Source organism: Ruditapes philippinarum, unplaced genomic scaffold (assembly GCF_026571515.1).
Source record: "Ruditapes philippinarum isolate M1 unplaced genomic scaffold, ASM2657151v2 ctg3121_1_1_1_1, whole genome shotgun sequence".
NCBI lineage: Eukaryota > Metazoa > Mollusca > Bivalvia > Venerida > Veneridae > Ruditapes > Ruditapes philippinarum.
The window spans coordinates 154,355-179,624 of record NW_026865823.1 but is presented as its reverse complement, the minus strand read 5'-3'; the positions used below and the strand labels follow the sequence as shown (position 1 = coordinate 179,624).

General features: G+C 32.6%; 2 protein-coding genes across 3 annotated transcripts; one reads left to right on the top strand and one right to left on the bottom strand.

Annotated features, from left to right (window-relative positions):
* Positions 1 to 1,149: 1,149 nt before the first annotated feature.
* LOC132730432 (caspase recruitment domain-containing protein 9-like) lies at positions 1,150 to 9,387 on the bottom strand. The gene is made up of 5 exons (XM_060716352.1): positions 9,258 to 9,387; positions 8,296 to 8,369; positions 7,372 to 7,456; positions 5,070 to 5,190; positions 1,150 to 4,682 (listed from the first exon to the last, which is right to left on the bottom strand). The coding sequence occupies exons 1-5, from the start codon at positions 9,300 to 9,302 to the stop codon at positions 4,312 to 4,314; spliced, it is 696 nt and encodes a 231-aa protein (XP_060572335.1). The 5' UTR covers positions 9,303 to 9,387; the 3' UTR covers positions 1,150 to 4,311.
* A 16-nt stretch (positions 9,388 to 9,403) lies between these two features.
* Positions 9,404 to 23,181, top strand: LOC132730431 (uncharacterized). Of its 2 annotated transcripts, none has more exons than XM_060716351.1 (13): positions 9,404 to 9,491; positions 11,022 to 11,197; positions 11,874 to 12,029; positions 12,503 to 12,637; positions 13,645 to 13,716; positions 14,124 to 14,223; positions 14,812 to 14,977; positions 15,872 to 15,976; positions 16,534 to 16,636; positions 17,508 to 17,684; positions 18,338 to 18,441; positions 19,013 to 19,144; positions 20,388 to 23,181. In XM_060716351.1, the coding sequence occupies exons 2-13, from the start codon at positions 11,026 to 11,028 to the stop codon at positions 23,013 to 23,015; spliced, it is 4,050 nt and encodes a 1,349-aa protein (XP_060572334.1). In that variant the 5' UTR covers positions 9,404 to 9,491; positions 11,022 to 11,025; the 3' UTR covers positions 23,016 to 23,181. The 2 variants fall into 2 exon arrangements, with proteins under 2 accessions (XP_060572334.1, XP_060572333.1); XM_060716350.1 differs by lacking the exon at positions 9,404 to 9,491 and adding an exon at positions 9,498 to 9,732.
* Positions 23,182 to 25,270: the final 2,089 nt, after the last annotated feature.

The following is a 25,270-nucleotide window of genomic DNA, read 5'->3' as shown; positions in this document are numbered from 1 at the left end:
TAGTAGTAAATATTGGCTCAAGACATCATGAAATCCACATACAGTCATGTACAAAACAGAAAAAAAATATTTTTAAATGATAAAAATTCTGAAATACAAGCTGGATAAATCCTAGACATTAATATACTGAAAACCGATCTGGACAAATACATAAAACAGACCCACAAATGTTTAGTAAAATGGACAAGTCCATTAGATTAATACACAAATGCTGAAAGACAAATAAATAGAGGATATTCATTTTTTTTTCTATAAAATAGGATTTATTTTCATCAAGTGGTAATTGTGTAAATAAATATTCTTGTGGTATGAAAATAATCATATTTCATTAGTGGCTACCACCAATCATGAAATATTTATTTCCATGCCACTCAATTAAAATAAATCCTGTATTTTATTATATAGAAAAAATTGTCTGTTTATATTTCTCTTTTTTGACATCACAATTGGAAAGATTTTTTTGAAATCTTGTGTGTTGGCTGAAATGAGCAGGACACAGTGAAAATACTGAAAATATGTTTCACTGCAGTGAAAATACAAAAAAAAAAAATGAAAATAAGCATTTTATTTCAAATTTATATAGAAATTAAAACTGAAATATTGAATAAACAGACAAGAAAAAGTTCATTTAACAAATTGAGACATGTTAAAAGCAAATGTTCTGCCAAAATTGTCAAAATGATATAATCTAGAACATAGTATGTCTCTAGAATCATTGATTACCTTTCAATCGAATGAGAACGATAGTATGTCTCTACTATGTCCATCAACCATCTAGCGAACATAAATGCCTATCTAGAATATTAATGTAAAATAAATAGATGGCACGGGGATACACATAATAAACTGCCAGTATAACTGTACTAGGGATTATTTCTGCATGTTGACAAGTTAGCGAATTTAAAATTCCAGACATTTATTTATAGTTTGTTTCACATGGGCAGAAAATTGAAATTTGTAGATTTAAATGGTTGACAACTCTACTTAAAAACTGTAGGTGGAAATTAACAAATACTAATGCAAGCATTGTAATAATTAATGCAGTGTAGTAAAGCCAGATGAACCTGCAATATAAGTGCAGCTAGACTAGACTAGAATACTTTATGCTGCTTCAATAATTCATTTTGATATGAAAAATTCCAACGAAAGTTTAAATTTTTTTGGATAAGTTTAATTTTTTCTTGGATATATTTATAACATTATTTCAATTTACTTTGATTTGTTTCTAATGAAATACCATATGCAAATCAATTAACTAGATATTCACCTTGAAATGTGAAGAAGCCTCTTTAATTTTACATCATTTTGTAGAATTACTTTTTTTTATCAATTAGACCAACACCTTGCACTCTTTAACCCTTTACCTCATATATACGCGAAACAACACACTTTTGACCCCCGCCCCCTTTCTTAGGCCTGAAATAGTGAAATAATGTTCTATTTGGGCCCCAAACACATGTTTTCGTTTGAGAAATGTTGCTGTTTGGGGGGATTTGAAGGGGGGGGGGGGGGGGCGGAGTCCCCCTCATCGCCAAGAAAATTTTGGACTTGTGAGAGGCTTAAAATGACCCCAGGTAGATCATAAGGTAACGTGTAACCAAACGCTGAAAAGCCTTTCACTCTATCTCAATCCCTTGAGAAGTTGCAGCACTTTGGAATAAATTTTGATGGAAAAAATCGAGGCAAAAAAGTGATTTTTGGCAATTTTGAGATGTCCCCTCGTTGCCATGGTAACAGGAAATTTAAGACTGAGCATGTCGTTACAAAGGCAATGGTCCAGTCAACATTTGTGCCAAGTTTGATTAGTATTGAAGCATTTTTCATAGTTTCATAGCGGTTTGAACTTGTAAGAGGAGGCTTTTCAGTGAAAATGGCCATTTTTCACAATATGCTCAAGGGGGAAAGGGTTAATGCATACATAGGAGACAAGTCTTTCTTTCTAGAACTGTTCATAATGTTATATTACATGAGCCGCGTCACGACAAAACCAACATAATGGGTTTGCGACCAGCATGGATCCAGACCAGCCTGCGCCTTCGCGCAGTCTGATCAGGATCCATGCTGTTCGCTATCAGTTTCTTTACTTGTTAAGCGTCTGTAAGCGAACAGCATGGATCCTGATCAGACTGCGTGGTTTTGTCGTGACGCGGCTCACATTAAATCTAGGACACAATATAATAGGACAAGCAACTACCAACAAGATGAGCTCTCTTATGTTCACGCCCATTTGACAGCCAATCAATTGATAAGCTATATTTAAAATAATCTATTAATGCCAATTTTATTAAAAACTACAATGTACATGTACATTAATATTGATAAATTTTATGTTCAGACCAATAAAATATAAAAGCACTGCTAAAATCTTATTTATACTTTAAGTTCCAACAACTTCCAATCAATATTAAAAAATAGCGGTGTTTACATCCGATTGGATGAAACGATAACATGGCACAATCTTCAGTTGCTTACACTGTTATATTACAAGAATCTTACACTGGCTGGCGGTACAGACCGGAATATCTAGCTCGAGGGTAACTGTTTACAGCGGAAACGAGGCTCTGCCGAGTTTCTGCTAAACAGTTACCTGAGAGCTAGATATTCCGGTCTGTACCAACAACCGATGTTTGATTCTTTTTCTTGCATATTACATGTCAATTATTTTCAGAACAAAAATTATGAAAACTGATATTCTCATTATGCACTTTTTTCTTATAGTAGCGTATGAACTTAAATCATTTATAATGGTAAAATGACGTCATCCTAAGACCGCAATTCATTCATTAATGGCAGGCAGCAATGACATCATTTATAGCATGCGACTTGTCTTACATGGCGGTATAAGACAGGTGTTTCTAGCACCGGAGTAAATGGTAGATTATCCTGACTGATATGCAAGAATATAATTATGTACCAGGTTAAATCACAGAAAAATAAATAAATAAAATCAAGCAGCCACCAGTATCACATACTAAGCTCTACACTTGTCACAACCAATTATCCATGTATCATTATAGACAGCTGTCAAATCATACTAAATGTAGGAAATTGAACTTCAAATTAAATATCATACAACAAACATGCGCTTACTTATATTGTCTATATTTTTTCTGAATGTTAAATCTTTGATATAGGATATTTCTTTCATATTTTTTGGAAAATCTGAAATACATGTATACATGTATATATCTCATTTAAAACTGGGAACTTTTTTAAAATATATTTCAAGGAAACAAAACGCAAATGAAAATATAATTGAATTATTACTACAAAGTTAGATCTGTGCAATAATTTCTTATAATGTTTTTTTCTAGTTTTTGCAAGAAAAATTTTGATGTAGCAAAATTAAAGCCCCACAAAAAAATCTGATTTCACAGTAGTATAATTATCTCTTATTGTAAAGCCTAAGAAAAATGACTAAACATGTTCTATACATAAACAAATAAATTTAAATTGGATTTGTAACATGCAAACTTAATGAAGAACCTTATTGTATGGAAAAGGTCATCTAAAAATAGATATATACATTACTACTTGTAAATTTTGCATGGAATGCCAGATTGTATCAATATATAGATATAAGTAGATTTCTACCCTGTCACAGCCTCAGTTTGTATCAATATATAGATATAAGTAGATTTCTACCCTGTCACAGCCTCAGATTGATCTTCTAATTGACAATTAGTGCATACTATTTGATACATACTATTTAATACAATTACTGTCATACTATTTAATACATACTATACTATTTAATACATACTATTTAATACCTACTATTTAATACTTACTATTTAATACAAAATAATTCTATTCTAAGATTAAATTGTATAATTATACAGAATATGGAAACAGTATAAAGTTTATGATTCTGCAAATAGCGATGTTATGCATTGTTTTAGCAGTAATTTAAAGTATGTAAAAACTTAACATACATGTGCATGTGTATTCATGTATACAGAAACAGTAAAAAGGTTATACCCTGATGGAAATTACAAAACTACACGTACAAGATGTTGCTAGAAATGTACAAAAATATTTTCTAAAAAGTATGATTAATGACTTTGTTATAGGTGTGCCTTGTTTGTATATGTTTTAGCACAGACTTTAATAACAAAATTTAGTTTTAGGTAGATTGTATAGATTGTTAAAATTTTGTGTGTATATTAACTGTAAAAATAATAGGGAATTATAAAATGAATTTAAAGTATCATAAAAAAAGCTAAAACATGTGGTGGCAGCATAAAAATCTACTCTGATAAAATATCTCCTGTATTCCCTTCCCCCAACAGTCATAGATTTGTAGAAGAACTAAGCCTTTGACTCATTTTCCGATGTTGTGCTGTCTGGAAGGGACTTTACCTCATCCAGGTCTTCATCAAAGGAATTTTCACAACTCTTTTTTCTGTACATTTTCAGATCATCTTCATTTCTTTTTGGCATTGTGGGTTTTGGCAAGCTATCAGTGTCTACGTCTAATTCTGAGAATGAATTTCCCAAAGTGCCTAGTGATAGGGTGGAGTTTTTGTAGTTTTTATCTGAATTTAAAACAGAAAATTTTGGCAAGCTGCCAAGGTTTGTGCCGTTTAAGCTGAAGTCTTCTATTTTCTTCTCATTGGCAGGAACATGCCCTACAGAACCAACTGATGTCATCAAGTCATCATTGTTTTGTGCTGTAAGGGCTGAAAAATAAAAAAAAAAAAGATTTTTTTTGACAACAGATATTTTGGTATCAAATCATTATACAAGTCCTTGAAAATATATAGTATGTATAAGACACACAAAAACAAAAGAGAAAAGCTAAAGTTAAAGAAAACCATGTTTGATTCCAAGTCAGCTTTAAAAGAACAATGATATTTACACAACTCTATTGATGATATTTTCAAAATTAATATATTGATGTCTGATATACATGTACTTATTTTTTAATATTTCCTCCATACATGTTTCTCATTAATAGTTTTTTCTATTTGTTTAAATAGTGTTTTGTTATTGTATACAAGACAGGAGTTCATTTCAATTTATGATGGGACAGACTGCAGTATAACTATCTTTGATTGTGCAACTACCTATCAATCTTTTCCTTTTCTCTTCAAAGGCTTTGTTAAGGCTTTCAGCCAAGAATAGTTGTGTTCTCTCTTGTATTATAGAAATTACCAGCTCATCAAACCCTTTCCTGCCTTTCTTCATCTGAAATTAGATTGTTTAACTTTTAATTTATATGTTTAAAAATTATCTAAATTTACTTTTAATTATTAACTAAAATCAGGTTTAAGAATATTTAGATATTTTGGAGAAAAAAAATCACCATAATCTGCAGAACTGGAAAGAAATACATAAAAATGAAAATTTGGGGAAAAGGGCCATTTAAAAACTGGTTTTGGGAAAATTAAATTTTTCCTTTTGCTGTTTTGGGTTTTTGTTTGTTTTTTGGGCATAGCACAAAACAAAAATTCGGGGTTCCTATGGGCGCAGAAAAAAGGAAAGATGTTTTTTGGTTTTAACCTCGGGTTTTTCCCAAAATTTAGAAAACAGTTAAAACACCCGGGATAAAAACCTTTTTCCCTTTGCGGGAAGTTAAAGAATCCTAGACTCCTGTTTTTCCCAAAACCATTAATTTGGGCCTCTTAGATCACCCAGGAAAAAAACATGACGGGCATTTCTGTTTTGCTTCAACGCTTAACAGGAAACCCTCAGTAAAAAGGGGTTTTCCCTTTTTAATCGGCCTTATTTAGTTTTATCCCAGGGTTTAAAACGGTAACCCCCAATTTCTGAGGCTTTAATTTTTAAAAAAGGAAAACCCTTCAGTCAAAAGGGGGTTTTCTTTCATGAAAACCAACTCTGTTTAACACAAAAAAAATAAAACAGTAATTTAAATTTTTAAAAATTTTCTTTTTGGGTTTGGGGCTGCCTTTTTTTTTGTTCAATCGTTACATTTTAAATTTAAATTTAATAATAAACTTTTTGTAAACGCCAAATTTTTGCTTTTGGATAATTTTGACATTTAAAATTTACTTTGTATATTTTTACATAGTTAGAAAAGGGTTTAAAAATATGGGTTTATTAAAACGGTGTTTATCAATTTAGCGATAAAATTTTCCCCTTTTTTTCTCTAAAATTTAAAAAATTTTTTGGGGCTGTTTTAAAAATTTTTGTTATAAATAATCCTGACAAGTTATATGACCATATATAAATGGTTCTAGTAACTTGGGTTATATTTCTTAACAAACATTTATATAAAGCCATATAACCTGTCAAAAATCTTGATAAATAATAACATAATACCAGACAGCATTGGTGTAAAGGACTGTATGACTCTATATTGAAGATAATCAGTGTACAGAATGATACTTAATATTCCTGAGTCATTAAGTTTTACATGAAAAACATGAAACAATTTTTAGGTTTTAGGGTATTTATGAAGACATCATAACATGTATACAAAAGAGGGCAATGGCAGGTCTAGATTGCTCACCTGAGATTCAACGCTTGTCTTCAATGCAGAGGTCACATTAACTTATTTTGGGCATGCCATTTTTGACCCCCGCATGATTAAACTTTGATAAATGTCTACTAGGAAAGACAATATACCATGCATCTTAGCACATTGTAATACCTGATTAGAAGATTTTTTACTGTTATTTTTCTATGTACTATGTAAGTGACCCATGGTCAGACTAATTTTGACCCGTATTTAGGGAAAGATTTATATATCTTTTGTAGAGTTCCACTAGGCAATACCACATGCCAAATATCTTAGCTCTAAGAATTGTAGTTTCACAAAGAGGAATGAATGTGACCTGATCCCCCAACAAAGGTCCAATTTTAACCCCAGTGGGGTCATCATTCATCATTGTTAGAGAAATGTTCAAAATATTTACTGACTGAATAGCAGACCAGTGCAGAACCTGATCATTGACTTCAACAATGCGCAGGCTGGTCTGGATCCATGCTGGTCGCAAACCCATTATGTTGGTTTTGTCATGGCGTGGCACATTATTTTATGCTTTTAAAGAGTACCACAAGGTATTTAGCACAATGTATACATTTAAAATATCTTAGCCCGGGGCACTGTAGTAATTGAGGAAAAGATTTTTAAGATTTCACTTTAGAGTCTATTTTTAACTCCTGTGACCTACTTGTGCATGAGTTATAACTTTGAAGAGGGTCAACTAAGGATCATTCCAATGAAGTTTGGTCCTATATTACAAAATAGTTTGGGTGGATTTGGTTTAATAAAAGCTGTGGATAACAACAAACAGTTGATGAACGACAGCCAACAAACATCATGCTACCACAAAAGCTCGCCTACAAACACTTTGTGCTCAGGTGAGCCAAAATACCATTAAAATACATATGTATACAATATACCAGAATATCAATCATTTTGTGAACTTTTCTTTTTCTCAACTGTTCAACTTCAATCAACTCCTCATCATCTTCACTTAAAACATACCTATAACATAAAAAAAATACATATTTTAAAAATAATTTGGGAAAATTTGGTTTTTTTTTTGCTACAATTTTATACATTTTTGATTTCACCAAAGGGTTTAGGAAAAAAATTTTTTCATCAAAAAAATATTATGACACCACAAAGGTTTTTTAAAAAATGATGATTGGGATAAATTTTTAGGACAAAAAATTTTTATTTTTTAATTTAATTTTTACACCTTTTTTATTTTTAACCCGTAATTTTAAAAATTTTTAAAAGCCCATAATTTTTGTGTGTGGCTTAGTAGGTTTAAAAATAAAAAATTTTTTGTTAAAAAGAGACGTCACACAACCTTTTCCCTTAAATTTTAATTCCTTCCCAAAATTAAACCCGTATAATAAATTTTGTAATTACATTTTATATAATTTGGCAGTTTAAAAATTTTTCATTTATCCTTCAGTCAACATTGATTATAGTCAGATATGCATGAAAGAAAAATGATAAAGGAAAAAAGTTTTTAAATGATGTTTTTGTACATCCAACAGAGGCTGAATTTAGGCATCGAAAAAAGCAGTTGAAGATTCCAAAATTAATCTAAAAACTTTTTATTTCCCCAAAAATGTGAAAATTTCTCCCAACCAGTTCCATTTTTTTAGTGTTTAATTGTGAATCTTTTTAATAAAAAGAAACCCATCACTTATATATTAAATTATATATTAATTTATCATCTGAATTAAAAAGTTATAAAAAAAATATTGGTAAATGCTATATGATTATACATATACATGTATGTGGTTTTAAAATTGTGAGTAATTTCTATCTATTCAATGTTACATCCAAACATAGAAACTTTCTCTTACTTTGACCGCAGGTAAGGGTAGTGGAGTTTGGGATCCAAGTTTTTACAAAGAAGAGGTCGGCTTTCATGTAGTACCTGAAAAATTAAAACTAAATGTAGTTTCTGTCTCTTGACAAATTTTAAAAAGGGAAATTATTTAAATGTTTTAAATAAGTCTTTGTCTTTGATTTCCTTTTAAAGGGACTCCACTGAGGTTTAAAAGCCTAAAAACATAACATTTGAATTTCTAACATAAATGAGCTGGGGCACTTTAAACAGAAATATATGCAAAGATAGTTAAGAAATATACTTTGAAATAAATTGAAAATCGTATTTTTATGCTTTCCTTAGCCCGATTTGAGTGAAAAGCGTTTAAACGCTTTTCATTTTGGGTCACTTTTTTACAATTTGAATAATTATTCTGGTAAAACGAAGTGGGCGAATGATCTGAAATTTTGCACATAGATTAGTGGTCTAAACCTTCATCAAATGTTGTACATTTATCTGGAAAAAATATTTTTAGTCCCATCATGTCAAAAAACCTCAGTGGAGTCCCTTTAATATTATGTATCACATATCTCCATTAAATCATTCTGACAATACAGTTAATGTGGCAATAATTAGATCTTTCGATACACTTAATAACATGACATTAAGATTTACTTCTCATATAAGGATCAAGATGTAGGGTGATAGATGTTCAAAATTTACAATAAACTTACTTCTTTTTTTTTTTTTTTTTGTGTGGTACATGTACATTTTGAAGTATTTTTACATTAAAGATGATGTTACTTCTTAATAGGCCTATATCTGTATCAATCATAAACTAAATTTGGGCATATGTTAACACACAGCTTAACACCATAGTTCAATGAATACCTCACAGAGAGATATATAGACAGATCGATGTCTCTGGTTCATTTTTTGACATAAAAAAGTACAATCAAAGAATGTTTGAAGTTTCTTATTAACAAAATATCTTACACTAGCTTTTAAACTAGTCATGACGTCTTCCTCAGAGCATGTCATCCTTTTGATCTTGATATAACAGTTACAAAAAATTACTCATTTTTCCATTTTTAACTTCCTCGTTTCCTTGTTTACAAAGGGAAATCACTCTACAGTACTGTAAAAAATGGAGAGTAGCCTCCCTTAAAAATAAAGATCGTCGGCCTTGACATTAAAAATAAAGCGCAAGTTAGGAGAATAAAGAGATGTGTAAATATTAAACCTTATACTCTAAATTCAATACATTCTAATGCATATATGCTTAGGTTTTGTTTTCAATGTTTAAATGCAGTTATCACGTTCTTTAAATGAAATAATCGTGTATGATGACATGAAATATTTTGTGCAAAAGGCACATAAATATTTTCTACTTGCCATGGTTGTAACATCTTCATAATCAGTTTCATGCTGTTTTAAGAAATCGTGGATGCCATTTTTCCTGGTATTTTAGGTACTTAATTCGTTATATATGCAAAAATCAATGAAAGAATGACTTGTCAATATGGGTTGAGTATTAAAGTTCACTGCTCTAAGATGTAGCCTACAATGTTTTTGTCTTGAATCTTTCTATTTACTTTAGTCAAAACATCCACATGTAATAATCACATGTAATAAGAAAATGGATTATATCCCCCTCCTTTTTTTTAGTGGAGGGACATTAGTTTTTACAGCTTATGTCCTTCCGACTGTCCATCCAAACTTTGTGTTTGGTCCTGATAACTTGGTCATTTTATGAATGAATATTGAAATAGTTATGCATACATGTCACAGTAACCAGGGAAAGGTCATAATCTACTATAAAGGAAATCTTTAATTAACTTGCAATAATTGTTGTGTCCGGTTCACAAGTCTGTCATTCCTGGATGGATTTTAAAATAACTCACCGTGCATAAATGTACGTGTTTGACATGTCAATTGACAATGTGTCATGCGCAAGAATCAGATATTAAGTCTTCTTGTTTTATTGAAAATTTCGGAAATAATGGAAGTGTTTATAATAAGTTGATAAAATGTTAATTCTCTGCAGCATCTAACTTTGTTTTCAGCATCACACTATAGCTATTTTCTAGTCCTTTACATATCACAGGGTGAGAAAAATGTGCACCCTGACCAGGACTCGAACTCAGAACCTTTGTAATACTGTACCATGGCTCTACTGACTGAGCTATCTGGCTGCTTACACAACTTCTCCCCTAAATAGTGAACAGTTATGAACTGTGACATACTCCCCCCTTTATTGAAATTCCTCCTGGATTTTCAGAGTTAAAAGAATGCTAAATTAAACTTGAGTTACATGTATTGCAGTAAAGGTTTTTCATTGAATGATTTCAAGGGGTTAAAAAAAGTAACTGAACCCCAAACCTAGAATACTGTATGTGAAATACTTCTAAAATTATCCCGATCGGTTCCTTTTTTCCCCATTAGCGAAGTTTTGAAAAAACAAAAAATTTTTTATGAAATTCCCCTTTTACTATTTATAAAAACAATTTTTTAACATTTCTTACGAAAAAACAAGAATTAACTGAAGTAAATTGGGGGAAAAGTCTTGTTTGGTTAGATTAGGGTAGGGGAAAACTAATCAAAATTTTTTGTTAGTCCTGCCTGTTTAAATAAATTTGACTGTAACTGAACAATTTAAATTTTGAGAATATTGCGAAATTTTTTTTTTTTGTTTATCAGGTGACTGTTTTTATCTAACAGATAATGATGAAATGTCAATTTATTGTAATCTATTTTTAGGATAATGGAAACATTAGGAGAAGGAACAAGCCGGCGCAGTGAAAGAAAGAGAAAAAGAAAAGAATCCTACTCTCCTGAAGGAAAGAAAGAAGGAAAAAAGAACAAACATGATGGACAGAAAACCCAAAATAAATCAAAGTTACACTCCAACAGACCTTATGATATTCTTCCAGATGGTAATTTTTTTATTTTGTTAAGCAAATTTGTTTTGAGCCACTTGTGGTAACAGGCCATATTACTCAAGACAACTATGCAAATTGATCTTTAAATAAGTTGAGAACTTGTTGAAAATTACCGGTATATAGAATTAAAGAACACTGGTAATGTATCGCAGCCCTATAGCATTAAGATTAAAATTCTTTTTAACTTGTGTTTATCACAAAAGAATATTAATTTTGAATTTTTAACACACAAATTCATGATTTTATCATGTATCAGACTTGTGTTAGATTTGAACTTTTGACCTGTAGCGTTTTTGAGAACACAAATTAATACAGTAATCTGTAGCACTGAACCAAAAATCAACTCCCTAACACAGTTGTCTGATTTAAATGACTTATATATAACTATAGACTGTATAAGAGCCGTGTCACGACAAAACCAACATAATGGGTTTGCGACCAGCATAGATCCAGACCAGCCTGCCCATCCGCGCAGTCTGATCAGGATCCATGCTGTTCCCTTACTAACCCTATTACAAGTAGAGAAACTGACAGCGGACAGCATGTATCCTGATCAGACTGCGCGGATGCGCAGGCTGTTCATGCTGCTCGCAAACGCACTATGTTGGTTTTCTCATGATATGGCTCATATAAATGATTTCTCTTGAAATAATATCCTTTCAAATTGTAGGAGAACCTTTTTCTTGCCATCTCTGTAAGTCCCCATATGTGGTCAATCCAATATCAAAAGGTGTAAAGAAGACAGGACGGTCCAGGCATACACCTCTACCACAGATACGGACGGACAGGAACACTGGGAGAGAAATGACATTATGTAATGCATGTGGTATGTAGATAAAATATGTATTGTAATTAGTATACAGTAATGTCAGATCTTTTTACTCAATAAATAACGCTTTATTAATGATAGCTGTCAATCACTTTTGGTCATACAAATTTAATTTGAAGTTTTTACTGGCAATACAAGGCCCGATTTAAAGAACAGTTATGTACATTAATTAAGTAATGAAAGTCATGAAGATATAGAGTATATTTGTTTGTTTTGCATGTAAGATTGAAATATACATGTATTTCACAGATTAAAAAATAGATATTTTCATGACTAGCAAGTGAAAATATAACAGCAGCTGGTGTTCATAAGTGTAATATAATTTGACAGTTTTCTTTTTATTTAATTCTTATTAGTGTTTTGGGACATTTTGATGTCACTCAATAGTTTACTCAAGTATGTGTAGGTACCAGTATAACACTATATACATGCATATAATTGTCTTTGACATGACTTATCTATTATTTCAGTTCAGATCTTTGACCGTCCTCAGCGAAGAGTTATCAAAACAGCTACAGTGCCTTCTGAAGATGAAAAGAAAGAGTATCTGACAGAAGTTGAGCATTTTGTCAAAACCTTAAAAGCATCTTTTGATGATCCATTAGGTAGTACAGTCTTTTATAAAAGGCCATACTTGCTCAAAAGCTTTTACTTTTCCACTTTGAATATAAAATGAAAAGGGCCATCCTGCTCAATGTAGCATTGATGCAGTGTCTGTGTTGACTCCAGTATAACACTTGGTAGATCATGCCACTTCATATCTCATGAACTACTGCGGATATATATTTTTATTTCTCAAATTTCACATTTGTCTCCAGGATTATGATTGTAATTCACTGTTTAAAGCTGATAATATTTGCATGGATTTTAATTTCACTATTTCCCCTTTGTGATCATAGAAAACTCTTGTTTTATATCTAGACTCAGGTTTAACAATCGAGAACTGAGTGAGAATGAAATGCTGTTAGACAGGTAGTTTTTGTTGAAGATTCAAAAAACTAGTTTAGAAGAGACACTCAGACACATGCAAATAAATTAGTATTTTTCTTGGATTTACAAGAAATTGGCTTAAAAATTTAGTGCAAAAATGAACACTAGCTAGACTGAACTTATACTTAATTATGTTTACAGAGCTTTTTTTGTCTTTCAGTATTTTATAGGGTATTCATTGTCTATCTTAAATAATGAGAAAATGAATTACATGTAGAAGTAATAGATAAAGCTTTACTTCTTGTACCTGCTTTTCGGCGCAAACATTCTTATACTGTTTTAAAATCATGTAACAAAGTTCCAATAAAGCATGGCTGAGTGGTTGATGAGTCAGACTAGTTAACATAGGATCACCACCATTGTGGGTTCAAACCACATCAGGGGAAAGCCATTGTTTTCTTGAGCAAGAAACTTTACATTCATTGTATTGTACTGGTCATTTCCAGGAACTGGTGCAAGAGTGTGTTTATAAGTTTAAATATTCTTACGCAATCTTATTAGGAAAAAGTCTGTGTTAAGTAATGTACCTGTAAGAACTGAAGATACAATTCTGGGATATATCATTTTAGAATATATTTTGACAAACAAATTTGAAAAGTGAATATTTCTTTAATTTTTGTAGTGGAGAAGTTATTTTGCCCTCTCAGTCAGAAGAAGTTGTGTGGATGTTTACAGAAATATATACAGTCAACAGGTATACTCAACATTTCCTAGCACCAGAAATTTTACCAGAATATCAGAGTGAATTAATTAACCATTAAAGTGATTGAAGCTAAAAAGTGAGCCAGCTGATTGAAGCTAAAGAGTGAGCCAGCTGATTGAAGCTAAAGAGTGAGCCAGCTGATTGAATCTAAAGAGTGAGCCAGGCCAGCCTGCACATCCATAAAGTTTGACAAGGCTCTATACTGTTGGTGGCTCAGTTTTTGTATTGTGATATTAAAATCCCTTAACCTTTTAATGTAATGTTCCAAGTTCAAAGCAGGTCAAATCCATTACACAATGCTCTTTAGATCAAACAAAAATGATGCATGTGATTGTACAGTAAATTGTTATACATGTTGAATATTTTACCAAATTTTACAGAAAAGGTATGTTTTACAGGAAACAGTCATGTACCAGTATTCATCTCACTGATGAATGACGCAATAGAACTAAGGAAGGAGAAATCATACCCTGTCACAGACAGTAACAAGAAAGTCAAGTAAAATATTTTATAGTGTTTTTCCCTGATATTTTTTAGAATTTATTTTGGTTTTTGGTTGGGTTTTACATGACACTAACACAGTATAGGTCATATGGCGACTTTCCAGCTTTCACTTCTGGATGAAACCCTCAGGTGGCCTTCTGTGTTTTCATTTTTTAGCACAAACAGGCACGTTAGTAGAACCACCAGCATTTCTAAAGCTAGCTGGATAGCTTCTTCTTAGAAAAAATTCAAAATCCCTGTCCGGATTTAAACCCACAGCGGTGAAAGGAAGTGGTTTGAATTCAATGACTTTAACCACTCAGCCAGGCATGCCCCCTTTCCTTGTAGTTATATGGTATTAAGTGATGGTGTAATAATAAAAGTAAAAGTCAATACAAAACACACTTCTGTTCTGCTTGAAATGAATTTTATAAAGTTGCCATTTGGAAATTTTGTTGAATAGACCTTATAAGTACTTATTTATGCAGGCTTATTCTGCAAATTTTCTTTAATGACTGTGTACCTTGTGTTCCTAATTTCTGTATTAAGGTCAATATAGTGTTGCAATGTTTTATTTCTGTATACATGTATACTTTCTTGCAGGCTTATTGGTCTGGGAAACGGTCACAAGAAATCTAAACGTTATGAAGAATTTGTGTTGACAAAAAGACGTGTATTGAAAGATGACATGAGACTTTGTGAGAGAGCCACACAGAAAATATTGATGTACTCAAACAACTTCCTACATAAAAGATTGAAGACTGAAAATGTAAGATTTTACAATTTTTAGCTTTGACTCTTTGAAGAATATGGCAAGATATTTTATGTCGGCATATCAAATGTTAGTGGCTATCCCTATATAGGTGAGGTACCCATTTGTGTCTGAAACAATGAATAGAATGGCATTGATTATCTCCTTCCATCAAACAAGTGGCATTATGAACTTATGATTCAGAACCTAACCTTACCTCCAAAAATTGAGCTTAACATGCTGGGTCTCCATGGCTGAGTGGTTAAGGTTGCCAACTTCAAATCACTTTCTTCTACCAAGTAAGGGTTTGAATCCTGTTAAAGACTTTGGATTCTTTCATGTGACAAAGGTATCCAGCTAGCATAAGAAAGGTTGGTTGTTCTACTCAGATGGCCCCTCATGCTGAAATAATGCACAAAGGGGCACCTGAGGTCTCCCCCTTTTTGTACAGCGGGGAAGTCACTGTATGGCATTTTGCCTCAGGAATGCTCTCAATTTCATTTGTTAAAAACATTTTTTTGTATCTTGTTACAGTTGCCAGAAACACACTCATTTGCTATATACCTGAACTGTCTTTTGCATCTTTAGTTCTTTTGGTAATTGGTATGATTACAATGAATTAGTATTTTGTATTGAAGTCAAAATAGTACATAGTTTACATTTTGCTACCTTAACAGCACATAACTGCACGCACGCTCAGCGCTACTTTTTTCAGTCTTTAAATATGTAACATGATTTGAATTTAGTACTGAAACATTGACATTTTTAAAGAATTACAAAAGAAATATGGATTTCTGAGGCATTATATTCCTTTAAAAACAAACAACGCCATAATGTAGTTTATGGCCAGCAAACATTCAGTTTTCACCCATTCTTTCATTTATTAACCTGTTAATTAACATATGGTTACAGAGACCTTGTAGAGTAGAGAGAACAAGAGGGAAAGCTGCACTAGGTCAGCTACCTGATCTACATACGATGATGGATCAACACTGCTGTACTGATAATTGTGTCATGGTAAAATTTTAACACATTATATATGTAACAGGGTCTTATTTTTAAGATTAGTTCTAAGGGACAAAACTCTTGCTTACTGTTGAATTTCATAATTTTGCAATGGGAGATAAATCTGTAGCAATATTAATTTTTCCTGTGCCTGTAATGCAGTCGAGCCATACAGCACATTTGAACTATTTGACTAGTTTTCAATGTATTATCTGATGGATATTTTAACATTTTCATTTTAAAATCCTTATGATTTACAGTTCAGAGCTTTTAAAAACACGCCAATCAGTTTATATCTATTTTGTCATTTTGTTATGCCTTAAAAACAATAATATGTTATAATTTCATAACATGGATTAAAAAGAATTGCCAGAGCACATTAACAACATTAAACATTTAAGTTTTACAAAAAATATTTTAAATATTATCAATAAACCTAAGTGTGCTCAACTTTGTTTATGATAAAGATGAGATGGCAGTTTTATTTTTTTGTCTGTATCATAAAAATATATTTTTATACACATTTGAAAGTGGATATATTCTCTTGAGTATTAATTTTGAAATTTCAGCTTGCATTAACTCACAAAAGATTGTTACAAGATTGGAGGGACCGAGCTTTACAAGGTCAGCAAGAGGCTCGTAGAGTAATGGCGGAAATGTTAACCCCAGCAGGTCAGTATTAACAGCAATGTTACATCTTCTTATATAAAGACAATGAAAGTAAAACTGAACTTTGTTCACTGCTGGTTACAATGTGCAAGTATCTTAATTATTGTATTGGGTTTGTTCTAGAAATAGAAAATTTTTTGTTGTATGCTCATTTGGGGCTCCAGCACATTGTACAGTAACTGTTGTATGTCGATGTACCAAAATGATAGAATATGCCAATCAAACAACAGACTGTTGTTAAACATGTAAGTCTTCATAAAATTATGCTTCAAGTTTATGGAAGAAGTTGATTCTCAAGGAATGGCTGATATTATTTGATAATGCTGGATCGCCCCTTTATGCGAAGTTATTGTTTTCTGTAAGATAATCATAATCATGCAGAGGTCAAGTTTTGCAATCAATTTATTATTGAAAGAATTATGTCCCTTGACGTACTAATTTTCTGTCTGAATTGTTGTTTGCCTTAGTTTCTCCAGGATTATTTTAGAAGGATTTCAATGATTGTTCATGTATTAAATTTGGTATGTCAATATGTTGAATCAAAACACAAGCAAAGTTTATTTTATCCATTTTTTTATTGATTGATATATTCCCCTTTTTATCAAAATTTTGTGAATTTATTTCTTATTCTTTGGTTATATATGCCATATGCCTTTTGCAAGATAATATACATAATAAATCTAACTTTCAGAGCAGAGTAAGTAGGAAAGTTTCCAGACTGCCATGGTATGCTCACCTTGATACTATTTATTGTTATTTGCATGTATATATATAATGTAAAATTGAAAGCTTGTCTTTGTTTGTGTGCATACTCTTATAAAAGAATGTCACAAAATGTCACATGTTATGACCAGTCCTACTTTTCTTATTTCAGGAGCAACACATATCAATTGTTACAACTTCATTTCCATGGTAACAGGCTGTTCCCAGACAACAATAGCTAGGGTCTATAATCAGATGATTGATACAGGCGGACTAAGAGACCCTCCGGAACATGGCATGAAGAGGGTGTGGCAGGAACATTATAAACATGTTACAAAAACATCATATGGTATGTCTAATTGTTCCATCATCTTACAAGAGAATTGTATACAGGAATAAGTCAGTGGTTTGCAAAATCGCTCTTGCATGTTATAGCTGTTGATGAAGTTCATCATGAGAGAGTAATCTTAATAAATATTAAACATATTGTTTAAGATTTATTGTGTTTCATCAGGTCCCTTCTTCCTTTTTTTCTGGCCCAAAAAAAACAATAAAAATATTGCTCATATTGGAACAACTAGTCTCCTCTAAATGGGACGGAAATTTGGCAAGAAGTCAGTATGGTAATTTCAGGCTTAAACAGACTCTAACCCCTGTGCTTGTTGTCATGCTCAGTCATGAAGCAGGAGAAGTGTTGTATAAATGATCTTTGTCTGTCATATCTTGTGTTGCCTCCATGTCTCCTTTTTCCCATTTCAAAAATTTTTAATGAAACTTGTGTCAAATCTTACCTGTGCTGAATGTCATGTATAACTACAAAATGCAGACTCAGTTTGATGGGGTAAATCTTTCTACGAGAATTAAGTTAAAGATTTATTTATTAAAATGTTGATCACTGTAATAAAAAGAACAAGTTTGATAATTCTATGATTCACTAATAAGTTATTATAATAATTATTTCCAATAATTATTATGAAATGAAGTTGTCCATTTTTATACCAGGAAACAAAGAGACAAGTTCAAGTGCGATAGCTAATGAGGGTCTTTCACAGGAAGTGGCATCACAGAATAGCCAGACCAGTCCGAATGCAGGCATCAGTGTTGAAGTATGTTTAGCTTTAAATTTCATGAAAGATCCTGTATGTTGTAATTAAGGTTGTTACCACACTTAAGTGAAATTTTATATATGTATATAATTATGCTTCTAAAACAATTTTCAAACATCAAAGAATATGTAAAATATGTACTGCAAATATTTGTCCACATTATATGTAATCATTTAAATATATGCATTCATTTCTTATTGAAAATTTGACTTAGACTTTATAGAAAATAAATTTCTAATTACCTCCCTTTATTAACATGAGATGTAAATTCGGTAATATCTTTACAAATAATGCTTCTTGGAACTAACAATATCGGCTGGAACTGAAAATGATAACCTTTTGTAATTAGTATGGCACAATGCCTGTCTGCAAATCCCTGTAATCAGAGCAGGCTGTGTACTGTTTGTATATCAATTTTTGTATTTGATATTGAAATCTGTCAAAGTTCAGATACATTATTCCAAACTTAAAATAGGGCAAATCTATTACAAAAATTCAGCAGTTTAATGAGTTGTCCAGTCACATTATTGAACAGGAATGCTGACAATGCATATATAATTGACTGTTTCAGACTTTAAATGCAGTTAGACAACACAAATTGGCCTGGATTCAAGACATTGCTAAGAAACAGTTACAACAACAACAAATTGCCTCACACCTCCAGGATCTCATTTCAAGAAAGAAAAACAACCTTGTTCAACAGGTAGTTTGCTTTTTGGATTTAACTAAACTTTATTTATATGAAGGTCATATTGAGGCTTGGTTTACTGTTTGAGATTGGGTAAAAAAGTCTTTATATGCATGATTGAATGCACAAGAGTGCATCTGGGTAGAAATAACATTCAAGGTATTCCAAATATTTGCTAGTTAGCTGACTCACATGTCATTTTTTTGGAGGAATTGTGTGATAAAGATTTATGTTCCAACACAAAAATATTGATGTGGTAACAAATGGTGTTAACATCGTTTACAGAAATAATACACTTTCTTTAGTCTGGTTACCAACCACATAATGTTTCCATTCCATAAATCTATCTCACTTTAAGGATTTTTATTCAAACTTGGCTCAAAATGTTCACCTCAACAAGGCAGTATGCAGAACCCATGCAAAACAATGTCATCTCAAGGTCAAAGTCACCTTTGAAGGTCAAAGGTCAAATATCAGAAAATTTTGTGTCCTTCATATTAATCCTATACCCTTTGAATGATTTTCTTCACACTTAGCTCCAATGTTCACCTCATAAGGGCAAAGTGCAGAATCCATGCCATCTCTGTGTAAGCTCAATGTCTCCCTTGAAGGTCAAATGTCAGACAATTTTGTGTCTTCTCTCTAAATCTTCTATCCCTTGAAAGATGTTTTTCAAACTTGGCTAAAATGTTTACTTTCACTTTTACAAAGCTAAGTGCAGAAGCCATGCAGTCGATGTCTGACAGTTTATGTTGCTATTTATATCCTATACCAGTTGAAAGATTTTCATTAAACTTGGATGAAATGTTTACCTCAAGAAGGTGATATGCAGAACCCATGCTGCTGTTGTGCAGACTCAAAGTTAAGGTTACCCTTGAAGGTCAAGTATTAGACAATTTTGGTTTCACTCTGAAATTCTTTTATCCCTTTATGCATTTTGTTCAAAGTTGGCTCAACTTTACAAGACAATGTGCAAAACATGTGCTGCCACTGTACAAGGTCAAGGTTACCCTTGAAGGTCAAAATTGCATTATTTTGTGTCTGCACTTAAAACTGTATACTTTCCAAACGACTTTTTAAAACTTCAAAAGTTTTCAAAAATAATGATAAATTATACTACATAAATAAAATAAAATAAATTGATTAATGTCCTGTGTCAACAGTGTCATAGAGATCTGGTGGGTGTATTTGTCACTTCTGTGGCAGCTATGGTTATATATGATTAGTTTTTAAAAAGGTGTAACACTTTTCATTACAGAATATGACTCAAGAACAGTTGCACAGGAAGGCAGATGATATCAGTCATAGCCAATTAGTAAAATCCACAAACAGTTTAGCAATGGAGCAGTTACAGAATAACCCTTTATCAAATGTGTTTGGCTTAAATCCAACTGTCATTGATACTCATCGACAAATTGTAACCGGCCAAGGTCATCATTACTCTGGTCAAGGTCACATGCAACACGTGCTGTTACACCCCCCTCCCCAGTATGGGGTACATCAGTCTAATATGGAAAGGCAATGGAACCAGTCCCAGCTAAATTTTCCAATAAATGTTAACCAGACTAATTATTTGCTTACTGGGGATCATCAAGTTCTTCCTGTTATACCAGTATTTAAACAAGGACATGAAGGGCAAGTGATTCCCAGTTCTAATCCTGTTACACAGATACCAGGTGAAAATAACAACCAAACTAGATCTGTACAAACGTCTTTTTCACAAAATGAAACAGTCCAAACAATAGACCAACATGATACTGGCATAAACAGCTTTGGGACAAGTCAGAGTGCTAGAGGAAAAACAAATAATTCTGTTGTAAATGATATCAATTCTTTACTAAACCCGATTCAGTCACCAGCATTGAGACAGTACCAAATAGTGAGTGATCAAGGGGTTCAATTACTTAATATTCCAAGTTCAGTCATTGAACAAAGCATTGGACAAAAAGCAATCAATGTTCAGCAGACACAGACTTCAGACAAACCTGAAGTATTTGTGTCTACTTCACTGGCCTCAGTGGACCAAAGTGAAAATATAAACCCAAATATTTATTTTCATCTTGTGCCAGAAAGTCCAGAGAAATCAAGACAATTTATAGCAGAGAAAGTAACAAGTAGACATATGCCTAAACCTTCAGTTTCCATACAAAATGGTGGTTTTGAATTTATAGACAAACCTGCGTCAAATATTGATCAAATTTCTGAATGTAAAATTAGTAATGATACTCGTGACCATGAAACAAAAAAGCAATCTGAAAACGCCACCCACAGATCAAATGTTCATAATTTAAATGAAAAGGATTTATTGATAGATCAGTCAATGTCAGAGAACAGTTCAACAATGATTCCTGATAGTGTTTCTAATCAATCTGGTCCAGCTCTTGAACTGGCAAATCAAACACAGCTTATTGTACCTGTCAGTTTTTTTCCATCATCAAGTTCAAGTGGAGTTGGATCTGAGCAGATTCCATCCCAAATTCAAATAAGTTTCCAAACGTGTTCAACAGAAAATGATCAACCAAGTTTTACACAACAAATAATTCTTCCCCATGGTAATGTGGTTACTCTGCCACTGATACCAATGTCTTCAAGTAAAGATGTGGATATGCCAATGCCAGCAAGTATTTCAACTTTTTCAAGTAAGGAAAATATGACCCAGGTTAACAATGTTTCACATGATGGAGTACCAGAACACATCAAAAGTCTTCAAAGAGAAAATTTGCCGCAAGATTGTATTGAACAAAGAGCAAAAGTTATTGCTGTTGATAAGCATAACATAACAGAATCAAACCCTTCAAAATCTAGAAATTGCAGTGGAAATTCTAGAAAGTCTAGAAACTCTAGTGATTCATCAGATAAGTCTAAAAGATCAGTGGTTCATTTTTCGGACACAAGCAAATTAGAATCTCACCAGGAACATGGCCATGCAAACCTGAGACCTGAAACCTTAACTGACTTTCATTTTGTTACAAAAATTAATAAAAGCAGACATCGGCAGTATAGTGGTAACTCTGAGCATGGTGACAGATCCAGAAAATCGAGTGGAAATTCGGTGTTTAGTGAAACATCAAGTCACACAAGCGGGTTAACACTTTCAAATTTGGCTTCACCTAATATATTTCTTGACAAGGAGAAAGGCATATTTTTCATACAGTCAATGGATGGTCTAGATGAAATTGACAATGCCCAACTGGTTGATTTAATACAGGCAGTAGAAGCAGACCAGACTATTGGAACTGAAAAACATGGAAAGACCTCTGCAAATGAAAGGAATGTTGGCGAGTTTGTTGAACAGAACAAGTCTGATAAATCAGACAACGAAAATATAGATTTTTCTAGAAATACTGTGATTGGGAAGCCGAAAAAGATAAAACATGTTAATATGGAAGACATTCTTATTGAAAGTGTTGAACCACACGTCAGTGGGTTTGATTCTCAAAATATTGATTTATTGAGACATGGTGTTGCATACTCTAATAATGATGCAAAATTGTCTGAAGAATCTTCTGATAAAACTAACCGATTGGAAGAGACACACAAGGAATTAGATACAGTGGTTGTGGATGAGCACTCGGAGAGAAAAAATGGCAAGAGGAAAGAAAAACAAAACAATAAGAAGGCTTTAACAGGGAGCAAAAATCACAGCCATGTAAGAAAACATAAAAACATGCCTTCTGATATTTTTATTCCAAATGCAATATTATCGAAAGACGGGAGTCAGCATTTGGGTAATGGCCCAACAACTAAGTCGTTTGTACCAATTGCACCAAAGATATCGCAGAAAATGTGGAATGTGGAAATAAATGATCAAAAGGAGCATAACAGCCGCCTTTCCCACAATGCTCCAGTATTGAGTAGTTTGCTTTCAAGAAAACCTATGTTTTAATTTATTGAAGTGAATAACATAATGAATGATTTTTAAATGAAGGTTTTCGTTAACCATATACAAGTATGTTCACGATTTTGTGAAATTGTTTCTCATTGGTCTTAATATCTTCCGGTATATTTTGTATATACCTTAAAGTTGAATAAAGTAGACTTGGAGACGTGTAGTTTTTCTGATATCATTTATTGTTCTGTAACCGTAATATTTTTATACTGTTTAAATTGACCCTTTGGCGGTGATCGATTACACCAGTGCAGAGCAAGATCATTTGGCACATCTCGGGCGTCTGATCAGGGTCTGCATTGTCAACCTATTTTAGTCAGTTCATATTTTGAAAATTTCCCCAAAAATGTTACTTTTGTGCACATTGAAAGACAAGTCCATCAGATATTAAGCGTATTAAAGCGACATCAAGACTCCATTTTTCCTTAGAAAAACCAATTCTATATTGTTTCAAAACAAATACATTGGCTATTTAATCTTCGAAAATTACATCGGAACACTAGTACTCATAGACCTTTTTAAACCAGTGACCAGAGAGCTATTTCTTACGCTTTAGTGACGTAGATATCTAAACAAGAGCAGCATTTGGCGGAGCAATATATGCTCGAAAGTGTGATTTTTAGAAAGGATAAAGCATTTGTACGACATGGGAATTTAATATAAAGTATTACCTCCTTCAAAATGCACTCCTTTCTTTTCAGTTTTAAGGTAACATTGACCTTGTGACCCCAAAATCAATAGGGGTTATGTATTAGACTTGGCTGTTCATCCTATAAAATGTTACAGCTGTAGGTTTATTAATACTTAAGTTGTTGAGCGGAAACTGTTTTCAGTTTTAATGTAATAGTGACTTTGACCTTATGACCCCAAAATCAATAGGGGTCTTCTAGACTACCCAATATGGACAATCATCCTATGAAGTTTGAATATTGTGGACCAAATAGAATTTAAGTTATGCTCCGGAAACTTTCTTCAGTTTTAAGGTAATAGTGACTTTGACCTTGACCTTTGACGTTGTGACCCCAAAATCAACAGGGATATTCTACCCAATATGGACAATCATCCTATGAAGTTTGAATATTGTGGACCAAATAGAACTTAAGTTACGCTCCGGAAACTTTTTTTCAGTTTTAAGGTAATAGTGACTTTGACCTTGACCTTTGACGTTGTGACCCCAAAATCAACAGGGATATTTTACCCAATATGGACAATCATCCTATGAAGTTTGAATATTGTGGGCCAAATAGAACTTAAGTTATGCTCCGGAAACTGTTTTCAGTTTTAAGGTAATAGTGACTTTGACTCTGTGACCCCAAAATCAATAGGGGTCTTCTACCCAATATGGACAATCATCCAATGAAGTTTGAATATTGTGGGCCAAATGGAACTTAAGTTACGCTCTTGAAACCGAATTGCTTACGGACGGACGGATGCCAAATTATGACATAATATGCCCGAAATCTTTTCGGCCATATAAAAAGATGGGAATCGTACACAAGTTCCCGTCAACAATAATAACAATTGCTGACTAAAAAGCACGAGTTCTGAACGGGAGGTAAGAAAATAGATGTAATGTTTCTTTCGCAGAAATATCGTATATTCACGGTATATTCGGTATATAATAATTGGTGGAAAAATCATTTTGTTCAGTCGGGAAGCGTATGAAATCACAGAAAAACTAGTTTGGGAAATGTGTACACATGTTAGTTGAGTGGGAAATGTGTACACATGTTATTTGAGTGGGGAATGTGTACACATGTTATTTGAGTGGGAAATGTGTACACATGTTATTTGAGTGGGGAATGTGTTCACATGTTATTTGAGTGGGAAATGAGTACACATGTTATTTGAGTGGGGAATGTGTTCACATGTTATTTGAGTGGGGAATGTGTACACATGTTATATGAGTGGGGAATGTGTACACATGTTATTTGAGGCATCTTTCGTATTTGCATTTTCCTCCGTGTTTTAATGGTTATTGGCCTCGTTCAGATGTGCAACGATAATTAAATGCAAATAAGTTAATAATCATTATGATAAGGTACACGTCTGACGTATACACAAGTATACGTTGCCACAATTTTAAGTCGGTACGAAGAACAAGGTTTTCATGCTTTTATGATTTTTTTAAAGAATTAAACAGCTTATATTTGAGTGCAATATTCTGTGCATACATATCTTTTATGCTCAGAGTAATATTAAATAATTGTTTTAATTGATAACAGAAAAATTTTATTTTGAAAATATTCCAA